Genomic DNA, 12,421 nt, shown 5'->3' with positions numbered 1-12,421 from the left:
TTAGGGTTCGGTTAATGATACTTTGCACTACCTACAGTGCATTCAGAAAGTATTCGGACCCCTTGACTTTTTCCACATTTTGTTACGTTACAGCCTTATTCTAAAATTGATTAAATCATTGTTTTTCCTCATCAATCTACACACAATACCCCAAAATGACAAAGCAAAAACTGTTTTTTAGAAATTTTAGCAAATGTATAAAAAATAACATTTACATAAGTATTAAGACCCTTTACTCAGTGCTTTGTTGAAGCACCTTTGGCAGTGATTACAGCCTTGAGTCTTCTTGGGTATGACGCTACAAGCTGGGCACACCTGTATTTGAGAAGTTTCTCCCATTCTTCTCTGCAGATCTGTCAGGTTGGATGGGGGGGGCGTTGATACACAGCTATTTTCAGGTCTCTCCAGAGATGTTCGATCGGGTTCAAGTCTGGGCTCTGACTGGGCCACTCAAGGACATTCAGAGACCAGTCCTGAAGTCACTCCTTCATTGTCTTGGCTGTGTGCTTAGGGTCGTTCTCCTTTCGGAAGGTGAACCTTCGCCCCAATCTGAGGTCCTGAGCGCTCTGGAGCAGGTTTTCATCAAGGATCTCTCTGTACTTTGCTCCGTTCAGCTTTCTCTCAATCCTGACTAGTCTCCTAGTCCTTGCTGCTGAAAAACATCCCCACAACATGATGCTGCCATCACCATGCTTCACCGTAGGGATGGTGCCCGGTTTCCTCCAGACGTGACGCTTGGCATTCAGGCCAAAGTGCTCAATCTTGGTTTCATCAGACCAGGGAATCTTGTTTCTCATGGTCTGAGAGTCTTTAGGTGCCTTTTGGCAAGCTCCAAGCAGGCTGTCATGTGCCTTTTACTGAGGAGTGGCTTCCGTCTGGCCACTCTACCATAAAGGCCTGATTGGTGGAGTGCTGCAGAGATGGTTGTCCTTCTGGAAGGTTCTCCCATCTCCACAGAGGAACTCTGGAGCACTGTCAGAGTGACCATCGGGTTCTTGGTCACCTCCCTGAGGTGGCCCTTCTCCCCTGATTGCTCAGTTTGGCCGGGCGGCCAGCTCTAGGAGTCTTGGTGCTTCCAAACTTCTTCCATTTAAGAATGATGGAGGCCACTGTGTTCTTGGAGACCTTCAATGCTGCAGAAATGTTTTGGTGCCCTTCCCCAGATCTGTACCTCATCACAGTCCCATCTTGGAGCTCTACGGGCAATTCCTCCAACCTCATGGCTTGGTTTTTGCTCTGACATGCACTGTAAGCTGTAGGACCTTATATAGACAGGAGTGTGCCTTTCCAAATCATGTCCATTCAATTGAATTTACCACAGGTGGATTCCAATCAAGTTGTAGAAACATCTCAAGGATGATCAATGGAAACAGGATGCACCTGAGCTCAATTTCAAGTCTCATAGCAAAGAGTCTGAATACTTATGTAAATAATGTATTTCTGTTTTTTATTTTGAATACATTTGCAAAAATGTAAAAAATAACTGTTTCGATTTGGCATTATGGGGTATTGTGTGTACATTGATTTTGATTTTTTAAATCATTTTTTTAATAAGGCTGTAACGTAACCGAATGTGGTAAAAGTGAAAGGGTCTGAATACTTTCCCGAATGCACTATATGTTCTTGAATGAGCCTTCTATGGCGCCTCACATGCTGTCACAGAAGTGTTCAATGGAAAAGATAGGAAGTACTCCCTCTAGGATTTATTTAACTCTATGGACTTGGATATCCTCGATATTTTCAGTGGTTGAGCAAGTTAAAATAGACTTGAATAGAATATGTTTTATTTTGATGCGTTATTAATGTTTATTTACTTCCAAGCCCTCGTCATCAGAGCAGAGCAGAAAGCCCGAGGCTGTGTTCATTGACACAGTAGGGCTGTTCTCACCCAATGAGGTTGGTCCCTCTGAAGTGTCCAATCTCCCATACTGGATGCTCTGCTCTGTCTGGAGACTCCTACTCTTACTCTCCTCTGAGTGTTTCACTAGACTGTGACCTTTACATATCCTTCTGCTTCAACTCTCTTGATTCCTCGTTCCGTTTGATTAAAGAGAGCATGTATCAACACAGCCCATATTAAAACGTTGGAAATGTGTATACTTTATACCTATCCAGACGTTTTCAGATCTGCATACATTGAAGGGCTAAGGCCAAGAGAATTGGGATAGGGTGTGCCTTTCCCTGATATGCCCTCCATCTCCCATCTCAGCCTGTATACATAAGTCTCTCTAGCTTTACTGACTGTTATGTACAGCTTTACAGCAGGGGAGGAGATCAAACAACCGTTTCCTTTTTCATTAAGTTAAGGATTTTGATTAATTTAGACTTCTTCTCCTTTAATCTACTTCATTATTCCAAGCAAACAAAGTCGTTAGTATACACTCTGCTTCAAGCTTCAAGCAGCAGAGTGATGTAAACACAGAGAAGCAAACACATTCGGTATATTTATGAAGATTTATAGCATTTGTGTTTCCTAGTTCGCCACAGCTGTTGTTTTGATGGGTATAAATGAGTCACACAGAGGCTGTAAATCCCATGGGTGTCTGGCTATTTTGCATTTCTTTAAACTCCTCCTCATCTCCTACCTAAAGAGGGAGCCTCTGGGGTCTGTCCACAATGGCACCCTAATCCCTACATAGTGCATTATATATAGAATAAGGTTCCATTTGGGTTCAATTTGGGACTCATCCTCTGTGCTTCTCTACAGGCACCAGATCTATACTTGAGTGCGTTTTTATTCAGTTCATTCTAAAGCTGACATATGGAATTGTTTTAAGATGGTCATACTATAGACCATTTAGCAAATTCAGAATTTTAGGACCTCTTTATGTATCATAAAATACTTTAAAAAATGATTTGATAAAATAACCCTTAGAAATGCATTGAATAACACGTTCATAAACGGTGAAAAGGACAGTTAAAAATATAAATTAAAAAAACATAAATAAGAAGAAAAAATGTTTTGAAGTGTTTGTCCTAAATCTTGCAAATATTAAAAAATATATATTTTTTACACATATTTAACCCCTTTTTTGGGGGGTAGGCACAAAACTACCTTCATACTTCCTTTTTTTTTTTAAACCAGTAACGGTTACCTTCAGACGAGTCCCGTGATACGTGTAGAACAAAATGGAAAACAGTTTTTGCAGGTCAAACCATTCAAATGAACAAAAAAAAAGTAACTTAGATTGACGCACCGGTGCATCAGTCGACTCTAGGGGGTTAAATTGAATGCCTCTAACAATGCTGTAATTGTATATTTGAAGTTTGTAATAAAGATATATTGCCAAAACAAATTTGAATGCCTCTGACCCTAGATCAACATCGGAGTCATGTCCCGCAATAAGGCAGGTTTCTTGATAACACATGACCGTGGAATCTTTCTAGCGCAGCGATTGAAATACTTAAGGGGAGGGAGTTAAATGTGCTGAGTGTAATTAGTGATGGTGTAAAGCTGTGATATGCTGTGCTAAATGGTGATATGCTGTGATATGCTGTGCTAAACTGTGATATGCTGTGATATGCTGTGATAAACTGTGATATGCTGTGCTAAATGGCGATATGCTGTGATATGCTGTGATATGCTGTGATATGCTGTGATATGCTGTGCTAAATGGCGATATGCTGTGATATGCTGTGCTAAACAGTGATATGCTGTGATATGCTGTGCTAAACTGTGATATGCTGTGATATGCTGTGATATGCTGTGATATGCTGTGCTAAATGGAGATATGCTGTGATATGCTGTGCTAAACGGTGATATGCTGTGATATGCTGTGATATGCTCTGCTAAACTGTGATTTGCTATGATATGCTGTGATATGCTGTGCTAAACTGTGATATGCTGTGATAGGCTGTGATATGCTGTGATATGCTATTCTAAACTTTGATATGCTGTGATATGTTGTGATATGCTGTGATATGCTGTGCTAAACTGTGATATGCTGTGATATGCTGTGATATGCTGTGATATAGTGATATGACATTTTTGGCCGATTCCGATATTTTCTTTGCCCAAAAAAACTATACCGATTCCCGGTAACCAATATAGAAAAATGTACGGCCTTTTAAGCATTATAGTACAGTTAAATAGTTAACACACACACATGGACACAGCGGTCTAAGGCACTGCATCTCAGTGCAAGAGGCATCACTACAGTCTCTTGTTCGAATCCAGGCTGTATCACATCCGGCCGTGTTTGGGAGTCAGTAAAACATAATCCAAACCTATTTCTTTGACTTACTTGCTGTGCTGTTTCATTGGTCATTTGTTCAGTCATTTCATTCTCAACTAGAATTTCATCATACATGTCAAGCAGTGAATTTCCAGCTCAGTCTGTCCGTGGCCTCTCTTCCTCGGTGCGCACTGTCACTGTGTCCGTTTCCATCTTGTCCAGCTGTGTATGTAACATTTCACGTAAACCCTGTTTCTTGTCTGCATCGAAGTAGCAGTCCTTGTACATAGCATTGGGCATGGTGGCGACACTGTAAAGAGAGAATGCCACCTAATCGCTTGTTCACAGCCTGATGTCGACAGTTTTGTTGAGCAGGCCTTTCAATGACATGACAGAGGGTATCACATCTGCTGCAGGCTCAGTTGATGAGCTTATTTCCCGTGTCAGTTGTTTGTGTTCATGTTTCCAAGTTTCAAACATGTTCTCAAATGCCATTGAAATAGCAGCAGCGGTATGACAACCAGCATATTCATGAGCATGCAATACGACTTTCCTCAGTACGAAATCCTCGACGACCCACTGTGCTGTCAGACTCAGCATGCTCATGGGGCTGATATCGCTGGTCCAAATGTCAGTCGTGAAGCTAATAGCAGTGACACTATTACTGTGTAACTCCGGTAGCGCTACATTTGACAAATTGCACCTTCTTGGTAGTGTGTACCAGTGCTCAACCAGTCGACGAAAGCCAACATCACCCACGACGAGCTAAATGCCTTTTATGCTCGCTTCGAGGGAAGCAACACTGAAGCATGCACGAGAGCACCAGCTGTTCTGGATGACTGTGTGATAACGCTCTCGGTAGCCGATGTGGGCAAGACCTTTGAACAGGTCAACATTCACAAAGCCGCGAGGCCAGACGGATTACCAGGACGTGTACTCAGAGCATGCGCGGACCAACTGTCAAGTGTCTTCACTGACATTTTCAACCTCTCCCTGACTGAGTCTGTAATACCTACATGTTTCAAGCAGACCACCATGGTCCCTGTGCCCAAGAAAGCGAAGATAATCTGCCTAAATGATTACTGCATCGTGGCACTCACGTCGGTAGCCATGAAGTGCTTTAAAAGGCTGGTCATGGCTCACATAAACAGGATCCTCCCGGATACCCACTCCAATTTGCATACCGCCCCAACAGATCCACAGATGACGCAATCTTAATCGCACTCCACATTGCCCTTTCCCACCTGGACAAAAGGAACACGTATGTGAGAATGCTGTTCATTGACTACAGCTCAACGTTCAACACCATAGTACCCTGCCATCGAAGCTCATCACTAAGCTAAGGACTCTGAGACTAAACACCTCCCTCTGCAACTGGATCCTGGACTTCCTGACTTCCTTCCTAACCCTAACCCCCAGGTGGTAAGGGTAGGCAACAACACATCTGCCATGCTGATCCTCAACACTGGGGCCCCTCAGGGGTGTGTACTTAGTCCCCTCCTGTACTCCCTGTTCACCCATGACCGCGTGGTCTAACAAGACTCCAACAACATCATTAAGTTTGCTGATGACACAACAGTGACAATGATGTGACAGCCTATAGGGAGGAGGTCAGAGAAATGGCGGTGTGGTTTCCAGGACAACAACCTCTCCCTCAATGTGAGCAAGACAAAGGAGCTGATCGTGGACTACAGGAAAAGGCAGGCTGAACAGGACCCCATTAACATTAATGGGGCTGTAGCGGAGCGGGTCGAGAGTTTCAAGTTCCTTGGTGTCCACATCAGTAAGGATCTATCATAGTCCAAACACACCAAGACAGTCGAGGCTCATACTGAACATAATAATTATAAACACAACATGTTTCATGAGCGTGAAATAAAAAAATCCCTAAAATAGTTTGTGTACGTCTGTAAGTTGTTGTTCAGATGTACAAGTTTGTATAGATAGTAAAAAAAAATAATGAAATTAGGTTTAACAAATGATATGACCACATTTGATACATTAGATGAGACAACAGGTAAATGAAGTCCCATATGAACCTAAATGAACACATATGAACCTAAATGAACACATATGAACCCATATGAACCTATATGAACCCATATGAACCTATATGAATCTATATGAATCTATATGAACCCGTATGAACCCGTATGAACCCATATGAACCTATATGAACCTATATGAATCTATATGAATCTATATGAACCCGTATGAACCCGTATGAACCCGTATGAACCTATATGAACCCATATGAACCTATATGAACCTATATGAATCTATATGAATCTATATGAACCCGTATGAACCTATATGAACCCATATGAACCTATATGAACCCATATGAACCTATATGAATCTATATGAACCCGTATGAACCCGTATGAACCCGTATGAACCCTCTCTGCTGTAGACTCCTCACCTGGTGAACCTCAACGAGGACCCCCTGATGTCAGAGTGCCTGCTGTACTACATCAAAGGTGGCGACACCAAGTAAGAGAGATGTTATGGGAATAACGTCTGAGACATCACAATGGCTTACATACTACGTTATGTATCTTTTTATGTAGAATATCACACATTTTGTATACAAATAACCTAATATTGATTCCTTTCTTTCCCACAGGGTCGGTCGTGTGGACGCCAGCAGCAGACAGGACATTGTGCTCAGTGGTCACTTCATCAAGGATGAACACTGTACATTTACCTCTACAACGGGACCCATTGGAGAAGGTGAGATATTGGACCCTGCCTGGGCTTTGGGTTTACTGATTAGAGGCTGGGTGTGTTATTATTGTTCGTGTGGATACTGTACCATGCGTCACAATTCTCTATTATTTTCCTTAAAGGGCACTATCTTACTTGAATTTAAAAGCAAGGATAGGATTGGTGTAAGAGACCATGCACAAACGCACACTTCATGGAAAAGGGTGGATAATTAAGATGCAGGTAGTGTCTCGGAAGGTCTATCTCCCTGTCTGTCTCCTTTCTGCCCCAGTAGCAGTCACCCTGGAGCCCTGTGAGGGAGCTGAGACCTACGTCAATGGGAAGAGGGTCACAGAGGCTACAGTCCTCAAATCAGGTGGGTCAACTATCTCTCTCACTCTTTCCCTCTCTTTCTCTCTCTCTCCCTCTCTCTCTCTCTCTCTCTCTCTCTCTCTCTCTCTCTCCCGCTCTCTCTCTCTCTCTCTCTCGCTCTCGCTCTCTCTCCCTCTCTCTCTCTCTCCTCTCCCTCTCTCTCTCTCTCTCTCTCTCGCTCTCCCTCTCTCTCACTCTTTCCCTCTCTTTCCCTCTCTCTCTTTCCATCTCTTCCCTCTCTCTCACTCTTTCCCTCTCTTTCTCTCTCTCTCTCTCTCTCTCTCTCTCTCTCCCTCTCTCTCTCCCTCTTTCCCTCTCTCTCTCTCCCTCTCTCTCTCACTCTTTCCCTCTCTTTCTATCCCTCTCTCTCTCACACACTCTTTCCCTCTCTTTCTCTCTCTCTTCCTTTTCATCCTCTGGTCTGGAGATGTCCTCTACACTTTCCTACTCAATTTCTACCGCTTCTCTTTTGCTTTTTGTAACATTCTTCAATGTCTATCCGGACATTTGTACCGGTCACTGGAATGCTTTTTGAAACGTCTCTCTCCCTGCTTCCTGGATCAACCTGTCCTCCAGGGAACCGTATTATTCTGGGTAAGAGCCATGTGTTCCGGTTCAACCACCCAGAGCAGGCGCGACAGGAGCGGGAGAAGACACCCTGCGCCGACACCCCCGTGGAGCCGGTGGACTGGGCCTTCGCACAGAGAGAACTGCTGGATAAACAGGGCATCGACATGAAGCAGGAGATGGACCAGAGGTGAGAGGGGAGAAGGGGAGGAGAGACAAGGGAGAAGAGAGGCTAGGTTGAGTAAATAATGTAAGAGAGAGGAGAGGATTCAGAGGTGAGTGTGTGAGAGTTGAGATGAGTCTGTGGTTGTGAGTAAGGGAGAGTTGAGATGACGTCTACGGTTGTGGGAGAGTTGAGATGAGTCTGTGGTTGTGGGAGAGTTGAGATGACATCTATGGTTGTGTACAGGCTTCAGGAGCTGGAAGACCAGTACCGTAAAGAGAGAGAAGAGACACACAACCTGCTGGAACAGCAGAGGATGGTGAGACATATTAACAAATGGACAAGATCACTAAAATGTTACCATTTTGTTAATACATTGAGTCTGAGTCTGAATTACATTAAGTCTGAATTATTTTCTAGTTAAAGCCTGATCATGTGACCATTTCCTCAGGATTATGAGAGCAAGCTGGAAGCCCTTCAGAAACAAGTAGACCGATATTACCCTGAGGTAGTAGGAGAGGAAGAGGAGGAGCCTGAGGAGGAAGGTACATCACTGGTTTCTGACTTTTATTTACACTACACGGCCAAAAGTATGTGGACACCTGCCTGTCGAACATCTCATTCCAAAATCATGGGCATTAATATGGAGCAAATCTAACATTTTCAGAACTGGAAATTAACTGTATTGTATCAAACAGTTCAAAACAAGATTAATAATTCCAACAAAATAACAGCTGGAATGGTCTATATAAAACCTATATATTGAATAGAACTTACACTACATGGCCAAAAGTATGTGTACAGCTGCTCATCAAACATCTCATTCCATTGGTTCCCCTTTTTGCTGCTATAACAGCCTCCAGTCTTCTGGGAAGGCTTTCCACTAGATGTTGGAACATTGCTGCTATAACAGCCTCCAGTCTTCTGGGAAGGCTTTCCACTAGATGTTGGAACATTGCTGCTATAACAGCCTCCAGTCTTCTGGGAAGGCTTTCCACTAGATGTTGGAACATTGCTGTGGGGACTTGCTTCCATTCAGCCACAAGAGTATTACTGAGGTCGGGCACTGATGTTGGGCGGTTAGGCCTGGCTCGCAGTCGACGTTCCAATTCATCCCAAAGGTTTTCAATAGGCTTGAGGTCAGGGCTCTGTGCAAACCAGTCAAGTTCTTCCACACTGATCTCGACAAACCATTTCTGTATAGACCTCACTTTGTGCATGGGAGAATTGTCATGCTGAAACAGGAAAGGGCCTTCCCCAAACTGTTGCCACAAAGTTGTAAGTACAAAATCCTCTAAAATGTCATTGAATGCTGTAGTATTAAGATTTCCCTTCACTGGAACTAAGGGGCCCGAACCATGAAAAACAGCCCCAGACCATTATTCATCCTCCACCAAACTTTACAGTTGGCACTATGCATTTGGACAGGTAGTGTTCTCCTGGCATCCGCCAAACCCAGATACGTCCGTTGGACTGACAGATGTTGAAGAGGTATTCATCACCCCAGAGAATGTATTTCCACTGCTCCAGAGTCCAATGGCGGCGAGCTTTACACCAATCCAGCCGATGCTTGGCATTGTGCATGGTGATCTTCGGCTTGTGTGTGGCTGCTTGGCCATGGAAACCCATTTCATGAAGCTCCCGACGAACAGTTCTTGTGCTGACGTTGCTTCCAGAGGCAGTTTGGAACTTGGTAGTGAGTGTTGCAACAGAGGACAGACAATTTTCAACGTGCTTCAGCACTCAGCTGTCCCGTTCTGTGAGCTTGTGTGTTCTACCACTTTTGTTGCTCCTAGACGTTTCCACTTCACAATAACAGCACTTACAGTTGACCGGGGCAGCTCTAGCGAGGCAGTAATTTGACGAACTGACTTATTGGAAAGGTGGCATCCTATGACGGTGCCATGTTGAAAGTCACTGAGCTCTTCAGTACGTGCCATTCTACTGCCAATATTTGTCTATGGAGATTGCATGGCTATATGTTTGATTTTATACACCTGTCAGCAGCAATGGGTGTGGCTGAGATAGCCGAATCCACTCATTTGAAGGGGTGTCCACATACTTTAAGTGTATGTCAAATCAAATCAAACTTTATTTGTCACATGCGCCGAATACAACAAGTGTAGCTCTTACCATCAATGTGCATGTTTAAGGACAGTGGCCCTGCACGAGGCTCTGCATTCAAATAGCATCCCTTTGTACACAAACACAATGTATATCTCCCTGTGTTGATGTTGAACGTTGATGTTTTGGGTCATCTTGTTGTACCCTCTGGGCTCCACAGTGCAGTGGACGGAGAGGGAGGCGGAGCTAGCCCTGTGGGGTTTCAGGAAGTGGCGCTGTTACCAGTTCACCTCCCTCAGAGACCTGCTGTGGGGAAACGCCATCTTCCTCAAGGAGGCTAACGCCATCAGCGTGGAACTCAAGAAGAAGGTTTGAGAACAATTCAGCACATCTCCTACGGAAACATAACTGTCCCAGACTTGGGGTTCATATAGTTTTTTGTTTCAAATGCTTTGAGTGTTTGATTGAGTCTGACTGGAGAGCTAGATCGGGGGGGGGGGGGTCATGTTCGCAAATACAATCTGAACCCAGGTCTGAACTGTCCCTCTGTCCCCCCCCCCCCGCCCCTCCTCGCCCCCCCCCCCCCCCCCCCCCCAGGTCCAGTTCCAGTTTGTGCTGCTGACCGACACCCTGTACTCCCCCCTGCCCACTGACCTGCTGCCCCCTGAGGCAGCCAAGGACAGAGCGACCCGCCCGTTCCCAAGGACCATCGTAGCTGTGGAGGTACAGGACCAGAAGAATGGGGCCACCCACTGCTGGACACTGGACAAGCTCAGGTACGGTAGTATTCTGCACTAAGCCAGATCCCAAGTTTTATAGTCCATGTAGTGGTAAAAGTAGGATAAGTAAACTGAATTTAAAAAAAATTCAACGAATTCAACGATTTTACTGAGTTACAGTTCATATAAGGAAATCGGTCAATAGAAATAAATAAATTAGGCCCTAATCTACGGGCAGGGGCGCAACCATGCCCTAATTGGGTGGGCCTGGCTCCCTCCCAGGCCCACCCACTTGGGAGCCAATCCCACCTACTGGGGAGCCAGGCCCCGCCAATTAGAATTCGTTTTTCCACACAAAAGGGCTTTCTTACTACAGAAATACTCCTCAGTTTCATCAGCTGTCCGGGTGGCTGGTCTCAGATGATCCCGCAGGTGAAGAAGCCGGATGCGGGGGTCCTGTGTTGGCGTGGTTACACGCGGTCTGTAATTGTGAGGCCGGTTGGACGTACTATCAAATTCTCTAAAATGAGGGAGTTTATAGTAGAAAAATTAACATTCAATTCGCTGGCAATGTAGGGGATCTTTTACATGTAGCCAGCACCAGGTCTAATCCCAGTCAATTTAGTACTGTAACATGTAGCCAGCACCAGGTCTAATCCCAGTCTATTTAGTACTGTAACATGTAGCCAGCACCAGGTCTAATCCCAGTCTATTTAGTACTGTAACATGTAGCCAGCACCAGGTCTAATCCCAGTCTATTTAGTACTGTAACATGAAGCCAGCACCAGGTCTAATCCCAGTCTATTTAGTACTGTAACATGAAGCCAGCACCAGGTCTAATCCCAGTCTATTTAGTACTGTAACATGTAGCCAGCACCAGGTCTAATCCCAGTCTATTTAGTACTGTAACATGTAGCCAGCACCAGGTCTAATCCCAGTCTATTTAGTACTATAAAATGTAGCCAGCACCAGGTCTAATCCCAGTCTATTTAGTACTGTAACATGTAGCCAGCACCAGGTCTAATCCCAGTCTATTTAGTACTGTAACATGAAGCCAGCACCAGGTCTAATCCCAGTCTATTTAGTACTGTAACATGTAGCCAGCACCAGGTCTAATCCCAGTCTATTTAGTACTGTAACATGAAGCCAGCACCAGGTCTAATCCCAGTCTATTTAGTACTGTAACATGTAGCCAGCACCAGGTCTAATCCCAGTCTATTTAGTACTGTAACATGTAGCCAGCACCAGGTCTAATCCCAGTCTATTTAGTACTGTAACATGTAGCCAGCACCAGGTCTAATCCCAGTCTATTTAGTACTGTAACGTAGCCAGCACCAGGTCTAATCCCAGTCTATTTAGTACTGTAACATGAAGCCAGCACCGGGTCTAATCCCAGTCTATTTAGTACTGTATCATGAAGCCAGCACCAGGTCTAATCCCAGTTTATTTAGTACTGTAACATGTAGCCAGCACCAGGTCTAATCCCAGTCTATTTAGTACTGTAACATGTAGCCAGCACCAGGTCTAATCCCAGTCTATTTAGTACTGTAACATGTAGCCAGCACCAGGTCTAATCCCAGTCTATTTAGTACTGTAACATGTAGCCAGCACCAGGTCTAATCCCAGTCTATTTAGTACTGTAACATGTAGCCAGC

At 44.4% G+C, this 12,421-nt stretch overlaps 1 protein-coding gene across 1 annotated transcript in view; it reads left to right on the top strand.

Annotated features, from left to right (window-relative positions):
• LOC115151467 (kinesin-like protein KIF1A) overlaps positions 1–12,421 on the top strand; it is a gene marked incomplete in the record, with an annotated part of 143,354 nt that overhangs the window by 82,991 nt on the left and 47,942 nt on the right. Inside the window, 8 exon segments of the mRNA XM_029695430.1 lie at positions 6,589–6,668; positions 6,802–6,908; positions 7,177–7,257; positions 7,830–8,010; positions 8,230–8,302; positions 8,435–8,528; positions 10,268–10,416; positions 10,645–10,823. Of these exon segments, the coding sequence (XP_029551290.1) occupies positions 6,589–6,668; positions 6,802–6,908; positions 7,177–7,257; positions 7,830–8,010; positions 8,230–8,302; positions 8,435–8,528; positions 10,268–10,416; positions 10,645–10,823 (944 nt within the window).

Source organism: Salmo trutta, chromosome 17 (assembly GCF_901001165.1).
Source record: "Salmo trutta chromosome 17, fSalTru1.1, whole genome shotgun sequence".
NCBI classification, from domain to species: domain Eukaryota; kingdom Metazoa; phylum Chordata; class Actinopteri; order Salmoniformes; family Salmonidae; genus Salmo; species Salmo trutta.
This window is presented reverse-complemented; position numbering and strand designations above follow the sequence as displayed.